The 20,173-nt window shown below is 40.2% G+C and overlaps 1 protein-coding gene across 1 annotated transcript; it reads right to left on the minus strand.

Annotated features, from left to right (window-relative positions):
- Positions 1-2,335: 2,335 nt before the first annotated feature.
- LOC108633229 (lanC-like protein 3) lies at positions 2,336-18,483 on the minus strand (the record flags this gene model as incomplete). Its single annotated transcript, XM_018044484.1, has 4 exons — positions 2,336-2,929; positions 8,802-9,009; positions 16,958-17,155; positions 18,360-18,483. Coding segments are annotated over 4 exons (690 nt in total), but the record flags the coding sequence as incomplete, so codon positions are not given.
- Positions 18,484-20,173: the final 1,690 nt, after the last annotated feature.

Genomic DNA, 20,173 nt, shown 5'->3' on the forward strand with positions numbered 1-20,173 from the left:
TTGCTTAGTTAAATAAGAAGTGACATGCCACACTTTTCTACAGCAACACTAAAGTGTCTCTTTCCTCCTTCTTGGGAAAACAAGATAGAAGAGGACCTTCCCAAACCCGTAATTCTACTTTCTCAGGAAAATGAAAACTTTCCACAGGTTTAAGTGCTAAATAAGTTTATCTTTGTCTCTAATTACTGAGGGGTCAATTCATAAGGACACAAACATGGCCTCTTCTTGAATTTGACACACAAAAAGGTTGCCTTTTCACAACGACAACACAGTTACCCTACTGGACCTCCAAAGGGTGGGTGAGCAGAAATGTGTCCAGTTTTTCTGAAGTTCCTAGAAATGAAACTGGCATGTCGTGCTAGATTACCACTTCTTAGACCTCAGGTTTTAGGTCTTAAGGATGAAGGGTGGAAGGATCAGCAAACAGAAACAGAAGCTAACTTCTAGGGTATTTCGTTCACCGCTGTATCCCCAGGTTCTAGTCTAGAATATGGAATAAATACACATGGGAAGTGAAACCCTGAATCCAAATCCTTATTCTGCCCCTTTCTAACTGTGAGACTTTGAATCAGTTATGTAAATCAGCTAGAAGGGTTGCTGGATGATGAAAAAAAGCATGCATTCCTAAAGCCCTGTATATTGAATGCTTATTGTGGTCAGCCTATAGGGGTCAAATGAAATGAATTTACATCCAAATGGTGAAAAGCAGGTACTACTATCATTTCAAAAGGAGACTACTGTGTAGAAGGCATTTTGTCTTAAGGCTTTCTGAGAGGTCCTTGACCATTCAATTCTTGAAAGAACATCTAGAACCCAACTTTGGGAGTCACCTGCAAGTTGCTGTTTATGTGGTACTGCCCCATTCTGAGTATCTTCATAGATGAACAACTAAGGGCAATTTTATATACTTACATCTGAGGATGGGAAAAGGAAACAATGAGCTGAAAAGGTATGTGCTTTTCAAAACTACTGTCTTAGCTTGCTCTGATGAACGCACACATAACAAAGTCATAAAATATACGAAGACAGTTCTTACCGTTCTTCAGTCCCAGATTCTTTGAGAATCTTGTAAATGCTAGAGATCTTTCCAGAAAAAAGTGTGTGCATGCACGCACACACACGTTTTTAGGCAACAGAGTATTCCCCAACTCCTCCCAAAGTTCATCTATAAATCAAGAAGTTGGAAGTACTGAATGAAGTAAGTGCTTACATTTACATGGGGACAGATGTATTGTCGTTCAGTTGCTCAATCATGTCCAACTCTTTGCGACCCTATAGACTGTAGCCCGCCAGGATCCTCTGTCCATGCAATTTCTCAGGCAAGAATACTGGAGTGGGTTGCCATTTCCTTCTCCGGATGTATATATACATCTATCCTCATGTAAACCAAAGTGCCTATTGATACATATATATTCTACATCTATCACATATATTCAAATACTTAATGACTATTTAAATAACTGTGAAATCTTACAATGCATTCAATTTCCTCATCATTCTGATATATGAAATTGCCACTGACCAAATTCTAGGAAAAGGATATACTCGTGTTCTTGAGTATTGAAGTGACAGATGCTCCCACAGTGTTCTGGAAACCACTACTTATTTGAAATAGTTTTACAGCTTCTATGTGTTTATAGCAGGGCTGAATTTAATATGATAGCTTGGCTCAATAGATTTTGTAGACAAATTCTAGTGGAGCCTGTGTCTTGGAGGATATGATGATCAGCTGGGGAGTTTACGCATATCTTAATCTAATAGTATAAGATTGAGCAATGTTCTTTTCATAATCACTGGTCCCTTTCTAGGCCAGTGTGTGTCCCAGGGGACACAGTATTCCACCCAAGGTAGAAACGACCCACCTCCTTGGTGTTTACCCTCATCTTTGAGATGAGAGATTTTTGCCACAAGTATATTTTACATTTCCGCTAATAGCTTCATTGAGATTACATAGGTATTTAAAAAATTACTAACAATAGACAGTACATAGCTTATGCTTCAAATTGAGAAAAACACCTGACAGCAACACCTGCTATGGTTTTTGCTAGCCTGTGAATTTTGTTATTCTAATTGAGCTTTCGGAAAGAAGAAGGAACCAGGAAAAGATATGCTCTAAGGCCTAATGGAACTTGGAATTTGGGGGTTGAAATTAAGTTATGGTATGATTTTTTTAAGTGCCTAGGGTAATGATAGAAATAGATTCATAGGCAAATTTCTCCATTCATTAAAAATCATGAGTTTCAATAAGTAAAGGCAAAGGACAACCAAGAGTTTCCCTTTTTGTCCTTTGGCAACCTGACCCATCCCTCCTAGCAGTTTTCAGCTGGGCAATGACTTTAGTTTTCTGATAGTCTTTATTTCTGAATTTAGGGGTGGAGGGCACCCACAAGTGGTCAAATTCTCTTTCCAATTGCAAAAGTATTTTTAGCATTTCATTGCCATAATCCACATCTCAATGTTGGTTTAAGGAGACAGATGATTTTTTCCTCTGATCTTTGGTGTCGCATCCATTTCCTGAACTGTTCCATCCCTAAGGGTTTTAGAAGAGTTGTGGTGTCTTTATGTTTGCATGTTCTCACACTGTTCTCCCTTCAACCTGGAATCATGTTGCCTTCTTCACCTGCCTGCTCCCTTCCTTCCTTCTGGCGGCAATGTTAAGGCTCATGGTTGTGATACCATTGAATGTGGCTTATGTGGAAACTGCCTCAGGTAGTAGGCTCAGGAAATCTCGCGAACCTTCTGCAGGGCCATGATGGAACATGGAGCCTTCTAAACAAAGACGCTGAAGAGAGGGAACTCAGCCTGATTGGGCTGCAGCAGATCGATCAGAAAGCACACGGTCCCAGAGAAGCCTTCATACAAGCTGTATATACTTTCAAGGACCCGGGAACCAGCCTTGAATTCCTCCGTAAATAAAAATTCAGCAAACCTAAGAGAAGAAGAAGATATGAACAGTTTTCATATGAGTGTCTCCGTATTATTGACCCTGGGTTGCTTCATCCTCCTCTCTGATAAGTTCAAGTTTTAGCAGCATTCTCTTTACAGATGTATATAAGATTTTTAAGAAGGCCTTCTCTGTTAAGAAATGGAGACACTATTATGCCATTGTGTATGTTCACAGCCTAGGCTAGCAAGAAAATTTGACTATTTTTTGGCATTTGCAAAGCAAAGCACTTTCTGAGGATTTCATTCCTTCTGCCATCCAATAATTGAAAGTAAAAAAGACAGATAAGTAGCCATACTTTTATTTATCTTGAGCTGATATATGCCTGTGCCTTTAAAAAAGTAAATATGCTGTGTTTCTGCAGGCATATTATTTCTGAGCTAGGTTTCATTTATATGGGACAGAGAGCAGAGACTATGAAAATAAATGGGCAAGATATTATACAATCTCTGCTTTGGGCAAACAAAAGAATAAGATGAATGGGAAAAGGCAAGCAACATTTTATAATCATGACATCAAACAGCAAACTCAGCTACAAGATAGATTATTTTTAGGACATCTGCCTTAAAAACAAATCACTGATGTCTAACTTCTCAATGAGAGATCTTTTTTTTCTTTTACCTGTATTTGTCACAAAGCCTATTCAAATCATTCCTAACGAGTACCATTTTTAGTAGTTTACAGGTTTTAAAGTGCTGTTACCTCTTTACAGACTTGCTCTACCGATTCCCATCAACAACAAAAATAATCACCCGTTCAGAGGCTAGAGCTCACAGGTTGAGAAGGCCTGACAGCTGATTCTGCCATAAATTTAGATTATTGCTACTACATAGGGGGTCCTATGAAGAGTAGTTACTTATTTGATCTTTTTCAGGCTCTTGGAATTATTGGCAGTAGCTTAAAATAAATGAGCAGGAAACATATTGCAATTTTGTTTGGGCTAATTTTTCTCTCAACTGTTTTCCTGAATATGCAACAATTTTTAATAGAAGTCAAAATTTTAAACAGTAGAATAATGATGCATCTTAAGAGTTAATTCAAAATTTATAATTACACACAGAAACTTCCTGGTATAGCTACCTTTTTAGTGTTCTGTATCATTTGGCAATCTGGATTCATTATCAGAAAAAAAAAAGTCTCCATATACATAAAGTAAAATACACAGGATTTCCAAGGAAATTAATTATATTAAAGTACAGTTAGCAGAATTTTTTAAACCAAATTTGTAATACAATGATAAATGGATTCTTAATTAGCACATTAAATAACAAGATCTAGTAGTGGATCTAATAACTGCTGACATTTCTAACTAGTGATTGGAGCAAAATACATTTCACAGTTTCTACAACAATAGGAATAACATGAAAATATCTATGACTTCTACTGGTGACAAAGTCATGTCTACTGCAGACTCAGAATTGAAGGAAATGCTACCTCTCAGTGTAAAATGCAATACTTTTCTCAAGTAAATTCACAAACCCTAGATTACAAAGTCCTGGGGCTTCCCCGGTGGCTCAGATTGTAAAGAATCTGCCTGCAGTGTGGGAGACTTGGGTTCGACCCCTGGGTAGGGAAGATCTCCTGGAGAAAGGAATGGCAACTCACTCCAGTACTCTTGCCTGGAGAATTCCATGGACAGAGGAGCCCGGTAAGCTACAGTACACGGGGTCACAAAGAGTCAGACATGACTGAGTGACTAACACACATACACAGACACACAGACACACAGACACACAGACACAGACACACACACAGACACACACACACACACAAAGCCCTGGTGTAGTGGAAAGAGGAAGGGTTTTGGGGTTGCAATACCTAACTCTGATAATTTCAAGTTAGATGACCTTTAGCAAACTTCTTAATCTGACTTTAAAATGATGAAGTTGCAGAATTGCATAAGATTATCTGTATAGATTAAAGATACCATATATTAGGGCTCTGGGCAAAGAGCAAGCATTCAATACACGGTAAATATGCATTTTTTCAAAATCATAGTATAGCAGAATATTTGTAAGATAGATAACCATTCCACTATATTTTAAGAGAAATGCACAGTTAATTTTGCTTCCTCATCTGACCTTTCCCCGCCAGGGTTTGATGTATTTATTATACTACCGAAATCATACTTTGTATAATATTTAATATCCTATATTTTTAATCTAAAAATAACATAAATACTTTTGTGCTTTTCAAAATAACTTCTAAATGATATATAGCAATTTACAAAAGCATCAGCAATGTGTGAGAGTTGCAGTTTCACTGCACTCTGACCTATACTGCATGTTATCATATTAAAGTGAAAATGATTGTTTCCAAAATATACCCAATGGTGCAAAATTCAAACTAATCAATTCATTTTTCTAAGAAATTCTGTAAAAATAGAAGTCAGAATGGTAATTATGGAACTAAAAAGAATTATAGAAACATAGCATTACATATCAAAACCTATTGATTATGACTAAAATGGAACTCAGAGGAAAAGTCATTAATCTGAGTTGTTGTTGTTATAAAGATGGAAGGTACTCTAATTAAGCACTTTTTAAAAACTGTAGAGAATAACAAAGTAAAGGGAATGAACACTGGAAAATAAAAAATAAAGGCAGAAAACAATTAATCAGGAAGCAAAAGAGAAAAACAAAAAGAATTAATAAAAACCAAAAGCCAGTTTCTTTAAAGGATAAACCACATAGACAAAATGCTGGTGCGTCTGGGGAAAAACAGGGCTTCCCTCATGGCTCAGTTGGTCAAGAATCTGCCTATAATGAAGGAGACCACCAGTTGGGATTCCTGGGTTGGGAAGATTCCCTGGAGAAGGAAAGGGCAACCCACTCCAGTATTCTTGCCTGGAGAATCCCCATGGACAGCGGAGCCAGGCAGGCTACAGTCCATGGGGTCGCAAGAGTCGGACATGACTTAGAAACTAAACCACCACTGGAGAAAAACAAAAGCATTAGAAATGTGAAAGGGCATGTAATCACAGACATGCGAAATTCTAAATACCATGGAACTGTACTTTTAGATCTTTACGTCAAAGATTCCAAAAAAAAAAAAAAATCCATATGAACTAGATGCTTTGATAAGAGTTTGTGTGTGTTAGTTGCTCAGTCATGTCCAACTCTTTGCAACTCCATGGACTATAGCCCGCCAGGCTCCTCTGTCCATGGAATTCTTCAGGCAAGAATATTGGAGTGGGTTGCCATTCCCTTCTCCAGGGGATTTTCCCAACCCAGGGATCAAACCCAGGTCTCCTGCATTGTAGGCAGAATCTTTCATTGAAATCCCAATCAAATGTCCACAAGCTTTTTTAACTTTTGAAAAACTGATTCTAAAATACAATTGGGGAACACGTGTGCACCCATGGCGGATTCATGTTGATGTGTGGCAGAACCAATACAATATTGCAAAGTAATTAGCCTACAATTAAAATAAATAAATTTAAATTTAAAAAATAAAATAAAATACAATTGGAAGAATAAAAGAGAGAGTACAGCTAAGAAAAACTAGAAGTAAATGAATAATGAAATAAGGTCCAGAAACAAACTCATACATTTAGATAAATTCAGTCTGTGATAAATTTGGAATTTCAAATCATTGGAGTCAACAGACATTATGGGGAAGTTTTGTTTTTTTATTAAAAAACACACAAATATTGTACAGTAATTAGCCTCCAATGAAAATAAATAAATTCAAATTTAAAAAAACACAAAAAAAGATTTAAAAAAAACACAAAGATAGACACCCATCTGACACTATTTTAAAAAATAAGCTCTAAGCTAATGAAAGATTTAAAAGTTAAAGTAACTTTTAAATTGGTGGGAGAAATGGGCAAAGGGGTATAAATTTATTTTAAAATTTAAAATAAAATAATAAAAGTACTAAAAGCTCAATCATGTCTAACTCTTTGCAACCCCATGGACTGTAGCCTGCCAGGCTTCTCTGTCCAGGGAATTCTCCAGGCAAGAATACTGGAGTGGGTAGCCATTCCCTTCTCCAGGGGATCTTCCCAACCCAGGAATTACACCCAGATCTCCTGTATTGCAGGCAGCCTCTTTACCATCTGAGCCGCCAGGGAAGCCCAAAAGTACTAAAGGTCCATGTAAATTAACATTATTTTTTAATCTTAGAGTGGGAAATGTTTCTTTAAGTATAACACAAAATCTGGAAATTTAAAAAATTTGACAGCTTTTTCAAGAGAGATACATAAAAATTTTGGTCTGACAAAAGACCATGAACTAAGCTGAAAGAAAAATGGCAAAGTAGAAAAATATTTATAGCATACATTGACAAAGAGTTACAGTACTCAAAATAAACATCATAACAGAAAAAAATGGGCAAAAGATAAAGACAGTTTAAAAATACCTCTGGATTTAATGACTTCAATTTAAAAATTTTTCTGACAAGTGTACCAAGAGATATGTATTGGATATTTGGGACAATTTTGTTTGTTTTAGTAAAGACTGCACATATACTAAGTGTCCATTACTTAAAGATTGGTTAAATTAATCATGGTACAACTATAATAAATAACTATGTAGTCATAAAACAATGAGCTAGATCTACACAAACTGAAATAAAGGGTGTCCCTTAACAATTGTTTATTTAAAATTATAAACTGTAAATAGTATGTATAGAAAAGTTACACATACATAATTATAGGTTTTTATTAAAATATATTATATATACATAGATATAAGAACATACATTTATGCATAGAGAAATGTTTGGAATGATATAACTCAAATTTTTAGTGATGATAACATTGAATACATATACTGTAGATACTCTGTGTTAGGCACTGTTCTAAATGATAAATGAGGACATTATGCTAAGTGAAATAAGCCAGGCACAAAAAGACAAATACTCCATGATAACACATGAGAAATCTACAACAGTTAAACTCATAGAAGTAGAGAATAGAATGAAGGTTGCTAAGGGTTGGGGTGGAGGAGGGGAAATGGAGAGTTTTTGCTCAATGGGTAGAAAGTTTCTGTTATTGAAGTTGCGTAAGTTTCAGAGATCTGTTGTATAATACTGTGCCTGTAGCTAACAATATGGTACATTTAAAAATATGCTAAGAGAATAATAGAGCTCATATTAAGTGTTCTTATCACAATAAAAAAATCACAAATAGACATACCCCTTGGCCCAGTAATTCCACTTCTAGGGATTTACCTTGCAGATATGGTGGCTAGGATGTTAAAGAATCTGCCTGCAATGTAGGAGACCCAGGTTTGATCCCTGGGTTGGGAAGATCCCCTGGAGAAGGGAATGGCAACCCACTCCAGTATTCTTGCCTGGAAAATCCCACAGATAGAGGAGCCTGGCAGGCTGCAGTACATGGGGTTGCAAAGAGTCAGACACGACTGAGCAACTAACACACTTTCATACCCATAGGTGAACATCATGATATATGTACAAGATTATTCATCATAGCATTTTAAGTAATACAAAACACTGGAAAGAATCCAAACTGCCCTCCTGGCTTATTCACAAGATGTAATACTACACAACAACAAAGATGAAAAGTCCTTTATTTACTGATTGAGGGTGATCACTCTGATAGCAAAATGCTACCATTTGTATCAAAAAAGAGGGACAAAATTTTACATATACACTTATCTGCTTTTATACACACACACACACACACACACACACACATACACACAGATATGTATAGCTCTGAGAAGGTAACTAAGATACTGGTAACTGTCTCTCGGGAAGTGAACTCAATTGCTAAAATGCACCGTGGAAGTATCTGTGTTTACACTTTTAAAACTATGTGACTATTACTTGTTCTGAACATTAACTGGATTAACATTTGGAAAAAAAAAAAAACATGCAAAGAAAGGCTGACCTTTGGGCTCGGTAGATGTATTTAGAGTTTCCGGTGAGCCGGTAGAGCAGCAGGAAGACATAGGCACTGCCAGCCACCCCGTGGCAGATCCCTGGGCCCTTCTTTAGCAAGCCCTTTTGCCATGTGAGTTCCCCACACCGGATACATGTGTCCAGGTACTGTGGTTTCTTGGAAACCAGATAAGCTTTGGCAAACAGATAGGCAATTCCTGTAAAAACATCACAGATATTAGAGGTGATTTTCAAGGCTTAATACTATAGAGTGAAACTTCTTTAACTCGAAGAGGCCCGCACATCAGGGTATTGGTAAAATATCCGTTCTAATCAAGTAGGTCTAAGGTGGGGCTAGGGGTACTACATTTCTAACAATGACCCTTCCAGGGACCACATTTTAAGTAAAGGCTATAGAATCTTCTGCAAGGGAGTCTTATTGTACCTGTGAGATTTAAATTGTTTGAATTGTATGGTGATTATCAGTTCCAAAAGAAAGAGCAACAAGTACCTAGTCAGATAAAATCCATAATTTGCAAATGGGTTAATATTTAATGACAAATACTCTGGTAAGCATTATGCATGTCTTGCTATTTTGGAAAGGCTAAATGTTTATACAGTTTGCCCATCCCCCCACGGATGTTCAGAATTTGTCATCTTAAAAGTATTTAAAACTATACACCTTTTCTTAAGAGGCAAACTGGGAGTCCTTCCAAAAACAACAATGATTCCAAGTGACTTGGCCAAGACTCTGGCTTCAGCTGTGAAGTGAGGCCCTGCCACCTTGACTGTTTCAAAGAAAGATCATTCCTTCAACACTGCTCAACCAAAGCAATCTCCATTACACAGGCAGGAACGGAAACAAGAGAAGTGATAGCTATTAATAGAAACCATTTCCCCCACATTCCAGGTGCTCATATTGGGAGAGGAGATTAGTAGCCCAAGATCACTCTCTCCTGCCTTGCTTACCTTCTAGAGAAAGAGGGACAGACTGGAATTTACTAGATATTTGGACTAGCTCATCCATCAGGTTTATCTCTGCCTTTGTCTGTGACTAGCCTATTTTACAACTGTGTAGAGACAGAAATTACCTTGTAGAAAACTGACAATAGTGTAAATAATACCTGTCTCTAGAAACTTCAAATTCTGTCCAAAAGATGTTGAGTTGACTTCCCTCAGTCTTTGTCGAAGCAGCTAGTTTTTGCATCTATTAAGCAAATTCATGTCAGCCTTCTTCATGGCCTAGAGATACATCTGCTGTTTGGAGATTCCTCTGAGCCAGTTATAACACCTTTCTCTGGTTCCCTCGTTAATTTATGAGTTAAATAAAATTGTTGACATGTTTATATTTGTCTGAGAGTCATGATTTTATTCTCTTTTAAATATGTATCTTTGGGGACTTCCCTGGAAGACCAGTGATTAAGACTCCATGCTTCCAATGCAGGAGGCATGGGTTCGATCCCTGGTTGGGGAACCAACATCCCACATGCCTCACCATGTGGCAAAAAAGGAAAAAAAAAAGGTATTCTTTAATATTCTCTATGATGAACATCTAACAACAGGCTCTCCTTAGCCAGTGCTTTCCAGAGAACCACTGACAATGGTCACCTATAGCACTATCCTCCTTCAGTTTTAGGAAGAAAGTGTCATTTCCACAAAGAATGATTTTTAAACGAATTTCACTTGGTTAATTATGCATTCATTCACTCACTGTATCCATTTATTTGAAAGTGTGCATTGATGATCTGCTGTATTCACAGCCCTAGGCAGGGCCAGCTTCACGGGCGGATGACCTGTACAGCCTCACAAAGGACCTCCAGGAGGGCCCCACCCTGTACTGAAGGCTCTGTTGTTGCCCTCTTGAATTTCTTAATCCTTTTTCAAAAAGGGGTCCGCGTGTTTATTTTGTACTGGGTCCCCCAAATTATGTAGCCAGTTCTGGCCCTGGGTGTTATAAAATAAATGATAACTCAACACAATGCCTGCCCTTCAGGAAGGCACCATCTAGAAAGGGAGAAAATAATATGTACTTGTCACAGATACATAATAAGACACGCAGTTTACAATGATGTTGGGACATAAACTGAATGGCGTTAAAAATCATACTAGAGGAATCAGAAAATTCTAAATTCCCTGAGGGAGACTGTGAAGGGAAGCTTTTCTAGAAGTCAGGCTTTCTCCAGAACTGTGTAGGATACATAGGAAACTGCAGGCTGGAGGAGAGGGGGAGAGAGCATTCCAGGATTCAAATCAGCAAGGGCAAAGATTCTAAGCCATGATAAATAAGTCACATGGAGACCAGTGGGGCAGCGTATTCTAAGCAACAGGACAATGGAAGGGTAGATAGCGTCCACATTTGGGATGATTTTACAAGTCCAATTGGGCACCTTGGAATGTATTTGTTGGTGGTAGGGAACCAGTGGGAGTGTTTTATTGTAAATATTTTGGTTTACCTTTTTAATGATGATTACTGTTATAGACAAAATGCCCCACTGTGCAGTCAACCAAGACTTGAAGAAGGGCAATAGGGTAGCTATGATGAGCTGAACATGTCGGCAGAAAGATGACAAAGAGGCTAATGAAAGAGACAGCTCACAGGTTTGGTGGCTGCTTAGATATTAATTAAGTATCTACTATACACCAGGACAGTAGTAGGTGCTGAGATTTTTAAAAGCGCCTCCTTTCATAGTCTTTACAACCTAACTGGGGGCATTCATTAGGCCATGTGAGGGGAAAGCAAGGCATTGCAGAAGCACACAGATGGCTCCTAACCCACATGTGGAGGGAGGAAAGACCCACGAAGAATGTGACACCATCTAACCCGGGTACTGAAGGTGAACTGGAAGCCCTTGGCGCTCTATCAGATCCCTTTTCTTTACCAGCAGGTACCCCATCTCCCAGCTGCTGTGAGTTGGCTGCTGACAAAACTTACAGCTTCCCTCTTCTTGGGGGATATGCCCTCAGCCAAATGGGAGGCTATGCAATGCACCCTCACCCCCAAGTAATTTTGGCCAATGACTAACAGACATATAGGTCAGCTCCCTCTGCTTTAAGGTGGACCAACTCTGCAGTGTAATTTGTGGTTCTTGGCTCCCCACCTCCAGAATCCAGGTGAAGCTCCTGTCTAGGTGAGACAGAGAGCCCTTGGCCACCCAGCTCCTACTCTGTCCCCTGGCCACTCTTCCCCCTCTCCCTCTGTGGAGCTTTTCACTTCAGTAAAACCAAACCACCCCCACAGTTCCCTTCCTTCACCATGTTGGCTCCATGCCTCTGACTTTTCTTGGAATAAACTTCTCACCTTTCTTGGTCTGGCCAACTTATCCCAGGCATCACCTCCTCCAGGAAGCCTTCCTGGAACCTGGAGAAGGACCAGAGATGCCTCCTCTGAGCTCCCATCACTCCTACAAATCTGAGCACTTATACAGTTATCATATTAAAATTACTTGTTTTTAAATATAATAACTTATTTTAAAATTGACATACAGTTGATTTATAATATTATATTCATTCGGGTGTACAGGATAGAGATTTGGTATTTTTACAGACTGCTGCTGCTGCTGCTAAGTTGCTTCAGTTGTGTCCAACTCTGTGCGACCCCATAGATGGCAGCCCACCAGGCTCTCCCCTCCCTGGGACTCTCCAGGCAAGAACACTGGAGTGGGTTGCCATTGCCTTCTCCATTTACAGACTAAACTCCATTAAAAGTTATTACAAGAAAATTGTAATTCCCTGTGCTGTACAACATATGGGCTTCCCTGGTGGCTCAGATGTCTGCCTGCAATGCAGGAGACCCTGTTGGATTCCTGAGTCGCGAAGATCCCCTGCAGAAGGGAACAGCAATGCACTCCAGTATTCTTGCCTAGAGAATCCCATGGACAGAGGAGCCTGGCAGGCTACAGTCCATGGGGTCGCGAAGAGTAAGACACAACTTAGCAACTAAACAACATACAACATATCGTTGTTGCTTAGCAATTTTATACATAGTGGTTTATATCTCTTAATCCCCTACCCCTATCTTGCCTCTCCTCCCTTCCACCCACCCTCTGGTACCCACTGTGCTCATGTTCAGTCGCTCAGTTGTGTCCAACTCTTTGTAACCCCATGGACTGTAGTCTGCCAGGCTTCTCTGTCCATGGGATTTCCTAGGCAAGAATACTGGAGTGGGTTGCCATTTCCTTCTCCAGGGATCTTCCCAACCCAGGGATCGAACCTATCCTTCCTCCATTGGCAGGCAGATTCTCTACCACTGAGCCACCAGGGAAGCCCTCTGGTACCCCCACTGGTACCCACTAGCTTGTTTTCTGTATCAGTAAATCTGTTAAGGTTACCTGTTTTCATGTCTGCCGCCCCTCATATTGTGCCAGCTAACTAAGGGCAGGTACTCTGTCACGTTCGTTTTTGCTCTCCGATCTATGGCATGGTGTTTGACACATGTCAAGGCCTCCACAAATGCCTGCTGACCCTATAATGTCTCATTTCTCACCCTGGTGCAGGCGGATGCTGAAGTGAAGATGAGATATGTGGAAGGAAGATGGGCTGAGATGGTCCCATTGCTAAACCAGGCCACTAGCCCCTGGCAGCTTAATGGGTATTGATCCTGGGGTTCTGGTCAGAGAGAAAGGGCCTCTTCCCGCAGCCCAGATCAAAGAATGGTACATGGAAGGGACCTTGAAATACTCCTAAACCTATTGCCTTCTTACCTAACTTAGAGAAGTCCACAATCAGGTGGCTTAATCTAAAAGGAAAGGATGTTGGCTTTCTTTGCTTTTGCTGGGAACACTGTCATGTCATCATGGAAACACTGATTATTGTCCACTGACACGAAATTCCCAGGCAGCAATGATCTATGTCTTTGTCAAATACTAATACAACTGGGAAAAGGAATTATTACTTAAGAAATATGGTTTGGGAGACTGAATCTTTGAAAACATGTGATCTAGCAGAGCCTCATAATAGTCAGACTTGGTACATATTATTTCAACATCCTGTAGAATCAGCACACAGGTCCATTCTGGGATCTTAACTGCACTGAAGCAGGCACTGTACAGTGTACAATACAAAGCTTAGTGGTCAAAGACACCTGCATGTACAAATCCCTGCTGTTATCTATTCAAAGTCACCCTTTGTAATTCATTATACTTCAATAAAAAAACAAACAACAAAGAAAAAAGTCACCTATCCAGGAGCCCTCATGAAATGATTAAAAAAAAAAAAAAAAAAGCTACACCTGTGTTTCACCCAGAGTAAAGGAAATGAACTGTCAGTGTGACCACAATAATGATGTAACATAATGCCATCCAGACTTTATTTTAGCCATGACATTTGTTTTAATGAGTTTTTAAATAGTTTTCATCTTGTATTTCAGAATCACTAAGGCTAGGAAGAGGTCAGGTGAATCTGCCTGCATCTAGTGAGAAAAACTCGAGGTTTCACTAGGTATTTATAAATGTGAGTGTCTGCAAATCGTTGGGGTCATATCCCTCAGGAACGGCAAGGGACCACAGGATAAAAGGTTTCTGTAGTGATTAAAAAAAGAGAGAGAGAGAGTTTTCCTACTCCATCTCCACCTACTCCTTTCACAGATGAAGAAACAAAAAAGCACGAAAGAAACAAAGTGGTTTTCTCAAGGTTACTTAACTGGTTAGTGTTGGAGCTACAATCGGAATCCAGTTATTAACTTAAGAGTCCAGAAGTATATTCACACTGCATAAATGATAACTAAGGCTGTCACCTGTAGAGGTGAGTTGAAGGAAATTCAACAGGAAACAATTATAGTGGGAGATAAGATATCATTGATGAAATTCCACATTGTGGACTATTTCTGGCAGGTTTTTAATCACAGAATCAGTCTGCTATCCCAAACCATCTGTACTGTTCATAAATCTACTCTCAAAAATAAATGTTTTCCTCACACAAGTGAGAATTATTTTTCTAGGTCATCTCCTGCTTTAGAATTTTTGGAGAGCTTACTGTTGCCAACTTCAGAGGAATCTTGATGATTTTTAACCTGCACTTATCAGATTCATAATCCCTCTTGGTGCTATTTTTAGCATATCTCTTAAAAGGAAGACCGATACCCTTGAGAATGGAAGCGGTAGTTGGCAGACATAATGGGCTCCATTTGGTTGTTTATTCATTTGTGAACTGGCTTATTTTTGGCAGTCTGGTGAATACGTGGGTTGAATGCTTTTGCTTTGCAACCTACATTTAATCTTACCAAGATACTGAACATGAATGATATATGAGAATAAAGTCCTCAGGGTAATGAATCCTATGCTGTATTGTTATGGTCCATGATTTACAAAGACAGATGGGATGTGAAGTACAGCACAGTAAGAATGGAGTAACTGTCCTGCAAGACCCCCACATCAATTAAGTGACCCAGCCACTTATTTTAGTAGACAATCTGCCCACTCTTTACAGGGCTTTTACTATACATTGGATCCTTTTAAAATAGGCTGTATTTAATTTGAGACATTTCCAAAATTCAAGGATCCTGGGGTGCTTGAAGGCTATCCAATGGCCATCAGTGCTAATGATTAAAGGGAATAGGAAATGAGAGTGTTGAGCACAACATGAAGAAATATCATTTCCAGAATGGTAAATAACTGCTGTTTTTCTTCAAGAAAAAGTTCAAAGCCAGAAAAAAAATGGACTCAAATGATCACTGGTGGGAATTAGCCTGGACATAATGTACAGTGCCCTAGAGGTGGTACAAGCACACACAGGAGCCTTTGAAGTCCTCCCTTAAGTAAAAGTGGCAGGCAGAGAAAATCTAGCCAATGGACTAAGACTTCGATTATTTGTCATCTCAGACTGTACTGAAGTAAAACATGAAATTCCACTTGGATTAAAGAACGTTACATAGGTAAGGAGGGGAAAGAAAGTAATAAAAATCAGGTAACAAACTAAAGACAAATTAAATATATTTTAAAACTGTACTCACTCATGGCACTGAAGCATAGCCTTGAAAATTAAATACACTCCTAATCAAAAATGTGCGTTATTTCAGTATTTTAAGTCTCTCCCCTGGCCAATAGACCAAAATGAATTGTTTTCTCTGAATTTAATTTATTTTGAATTGCATCTTCTCCAAGGCCTAATTAGTGGTATAATGGGGTTAAAAAGAAAGAAAGTGAAAAGATGGGGTCTGATAAGTTTCCAGGCTCAATTCCAGAGAGTTCACTGCAAATGGCTTCTCATTTCTCTAGACTTTTCATTAGGTGATAATGGAAACTGTCATTTGAAGATGAATTACAGAACAGTCCATCTTAAACCTTAATGTACATACAAATCGACTAGGGACCTTGTTGAAATGTGGATTGGGATTCAGTGGGGCTGGGGTGGGGCCTGAGATTCTCAATATCCAACAAGCGTCCAGGTGGCCCATGCCACTGGTCCAGGGACCATGTTTTGAACTGTGAGGTTCCAGACCTGCACTGTCCCATGAAGCCCCTGAGCACCTGCAACATGGCTAGTCTGAATCAGGATGGGATGTAAGTCTAACATATACATGGAATTTCAAAGACAATATTTCAAAACTGTGAAATCCTACTCGATTTTTAAATTGGCTGCATGCTGAAATAACATTTGGGGTGTACTGAAAGTGTTAATCACTCAGTCGTGTCCAACTCTTTGCGACCCCATGGACCATAGCCTGCCAGGCTTCTCTGGCCATGGAATTTCCCAGGCAAGAAATATAGGAATGGGTTGCTGTTTCCTACTCCAGGGGATCTTCCTGACCCAGGGATCGAACTCCGGTCTCTTGCATTGCAGGCAGATTCTTTAATGTCTGAGCTACCAGGGAAGCCCCTTGGGGTATATTGGGGTAGCTCTATTATGAAAATTAATTTCACCTGTTTCTGCGGTTTCACTAGGGCTACTAAACAGTTATATCATTTGTGGCTCATATTATATTTTATTGGAGAACACTAGTTTAATTTGTATGCAAATAGATACTGATCATTTATATTTTAAACACAGGATCATTTCTGGAGATCTTTAACCAATGGAGACTTTTCTGGCTTTGGAAAGTTTCCTCTTGACCTTTTCACCTCCCGTGGTAATGGTGTAAGGTGAGAAATACCCTCACTTCTCAGAAAAGGCATGTGTGTTTGGCTAAGCCCGCTGAAAGACAATGTTTTCAGATAAGAATGGAAGTGAGACCTGGGGCGCCGTGGCACCAGTGCACCAGCTCATTCTCCCTCTCAATGGCCTCGCCGAGTTCAGGGGGCCAGTTGCAGTTCTGTTCCTGCTCCATAAGGAAGTCCACGCTCTGCCACACCAGCTCCTGGTCCGAGGGCTTGAGGTGCTCATGGTAAGAAAGAAGCATCTGGAGGATGGACGATAGGCCATGAGCTGCTCCTATACAGACAAGAGAAGCATTGTTAATTCAACTGGGAGGAGGACCAGTTTGAAGTCTGGGCCCAAGTATGACAAACGGATGAAGGGGATGGGGAAAGCCAGGCATTCTGGGCAAAAGGAACAGGCACAAAGGTTTGTTTGCTGGAGACTATGTTGGATAGAACCAAGGAAGGGAAAGAAACAGCTGGAGTTTGGAGAGGGAGGCAGGCGATCTACAACGGGCCCTGCAAGTCATGCTGCAAGGGGTGATGGGAAGACTATGGAAGATTGAAAGGGGGAGTAACCAACTTTCATTCACAAGCCTCATATCTCAAAAGTAGCCATTGTGATTCGGTATTCTGTTATTGTGTATGTGTGTGTGTGCACACACACATGTACATGCTCAGTTGTGTTCAACTCTTTGCAACCCCATGGACTGTACCCCGCCAGGCTCCTCTGTCCATGGGATTTCCCAGGCAGGAATACTGGAGTGGGTTGTCATTTCCTTCTCCAGTGGATCGTTCCTACCCAGGGATTGAACCCATGTCTCCTGCATTGGCAGGCGGATTCTTTACTAGTGAGGATTAATTCACTAGGGAATTAATCCATTAATATTAAAAACTTGAAGATGTCAGTGGCTGAATCCTGTTTCCCTGTGCACAGGTACAACTGGTACACAGGTACACAGGTACTAATTACACTGATTGTATAAGCTGTTCAACTTTCAGCAAAAATAGGCCAATAAATTCACAATCAAGAATAAAGTATTTTAGTCTTTAGTGAAAGTCCCTGGTGGATCAGTGGTAAAGAATCCGCCTGCCAATGCAGGAGACCTGGGTTTGATCCCTGGGTCAGGAAGATTCCCTGGAGAAGGGAAGGGCTACCCACTCTAGTATTCTGGCCTGGGAAATCTCATGGACAGAGGAGTCTGGGGGGTACAGCCCCTGGGGTGGGTCGCATAGAGTCATACATGACTGACTCTCTCTCTCTCTCTCTCTCTCTCACACACACACACACACACACACATATACATTGTTAAAACAGTTACCTTTCTGACAGGTAGACTCTGAAAATAAATATGAAATTGTGCTTTGAAGTATTCATCAATATTTATTTTCAAATGGCTTTTTAAAAGGTTCCCAGTGATAGTGATGACCTAAGTAAAAGCGGCTATTAGAGACTGCCTTCCTCCTCCAGGCCTTGGCCAACACCTTCACTCACTCACCCAAGTATTCGGTTCCATAGTAAGAATACATCAGTGGGAATGGCTTCCTCTTTTTCATGGCATACTGTTTCCCAGAGTCCAGGATGGCCTGACAAATTGATTTGATCTGGGCTGGGGTCAGCACCTGAGTAAGGAAATCAAGAAGCAGAAGTCAAGTCAGGATCTTCATTATTCCTCCGACACCAGATTTTAATAGTCCATCAGCATAAACCCCCCACACTCCTCTTCTTCTTTGTAAATAAGCTCAGCCCATCACACCTTTTTCTTAAAAACCACTGATTCTCTCTCTGCTGTCAAGTGTATCTCCCCTCTTCAGAAAATTTGCTGTTCTGATGGCAAACACAAATCTTTACTGCTATAGGCTTTTGTAAAAGGCAAAGACCACCTTACAGCTGTTATGTCATTAATCCTTGTCAGAAGAACAAGCAGTTGCTCAGAAAAGAACAAAGACTGGTCCTAAGTGACCATGCTTAACAAAGCTGTTACTCCTGATATATGGCATGGGTCTGGCTCAGACAATGGGCCTTCAGTTTGTGTCATTTTGATTGTGCTTATAAAGCCACAATTCTATGACAACTGCTACACGACAGACTCAATACCACCTGCTTTTGCAGTCTCTGAAGGGCTTCCTAGGTGCCTGCCAAGGCAGGAGACACAAGAGACGTGGGCTCTATCCCCACGTGGGGAAGATCTCCTGCAGGAGGAAATGGCAACTCGTTCAAGTATTCTTGTCTGGAGAATCCCATGGACAGAGGAGCCTGGTGGGCTATAGTCTATAGGGTTCCAAAGAGTGAGATGTGTCTGTGCACAGCACAGTAGAGCAGAAGGAAACCAAAGTCCAGTAAGGACCAATACAAAAGAACTTTCACTATCAAAATGACTCTGGGCACTTCCCTTTGGTCCAGTGGTTAAGATTCCCTGCTTCCACTGCAAGGGGCACGGGTTCCAGCCCTGGTTGGGGAATGAAGATTCCCATATCAAAAACAAAATGACTGAATAGAGAATGACCAAAAGGCAATGCATGACATGCTGTCTCCCATATTTTATTCAATTTCCCCACCATAAGTTTGAGGGCTATAGAGATTAAAATGTTCTCAAGCCTACAAAGCATCACTACATTATTAGGGTTCCGCTCAGGTATGCAATGTTCTCTGCCACCCACTCAGCCTCAGGGCTGACTGGATACTCCCTCTGGCACTCTCTCATGTCCCTGTTACTCTTGGCACAGCACCCACTGTGTTCTCTCTCTCTCTCTCTAGTGGATGATCAGATGCAAAGACCCTGACGTCTCATCATTTTGGTATCCTTGGTTCCTAATGCTGAGCCTGAGGGGGCCTTTGGTAACTGATGAGTAAGAGCCAGGTGTACTGGTATGAAAAGCAGAGTCCTCCCTCTCCTCTTTCCTTTACTCCATCACCACCCCCCTGCTTCCTCTTCCTTCCGAAATTATTTCTTAAGCCCTTAGTATCACATGGCAGGAAAGCCTATCCCAGATGCTGGAGACATAACAGTGAACAGGATGACAAGACCTTTACTCTCATGAAGCCAACCTTCCAAAAAGGCAAACCTATGTAAGAAAAGTACTAGTCAGAGTAACCAAAAAAAGAAAAATCACCTACAGTTCAGCCTTGGCCTGAATGAATGAATCTGGAATCAAGTCTATTGGATTTTGTTTTTTCTCTAAAGATTCACACATCAAATTTTCCTCTGTGGTATCTGCCATCTGACTCACCTAATCCTTTAGAAATAACTAATGATGTCTTAAATCATGACTTGCTCTTCTGATTTACCCAACATTAGAAGGGGCTTCCCAG

The sequence above is a fragment of the Capra hircus genome, unplaced genomic scaffold (genome assembly GCF_001704415.2).
Source record: "Capra hircus breed San Clemente unplaced genomic scaffold, ASM170441v1, whole genome shotgun sequence".
Classification (NCBI taxonomy): Eukaryota; Metazoa; Chordata; class Mammalia; order Artiodactyla; family Bovidae; genus Capra; species Capra hircus.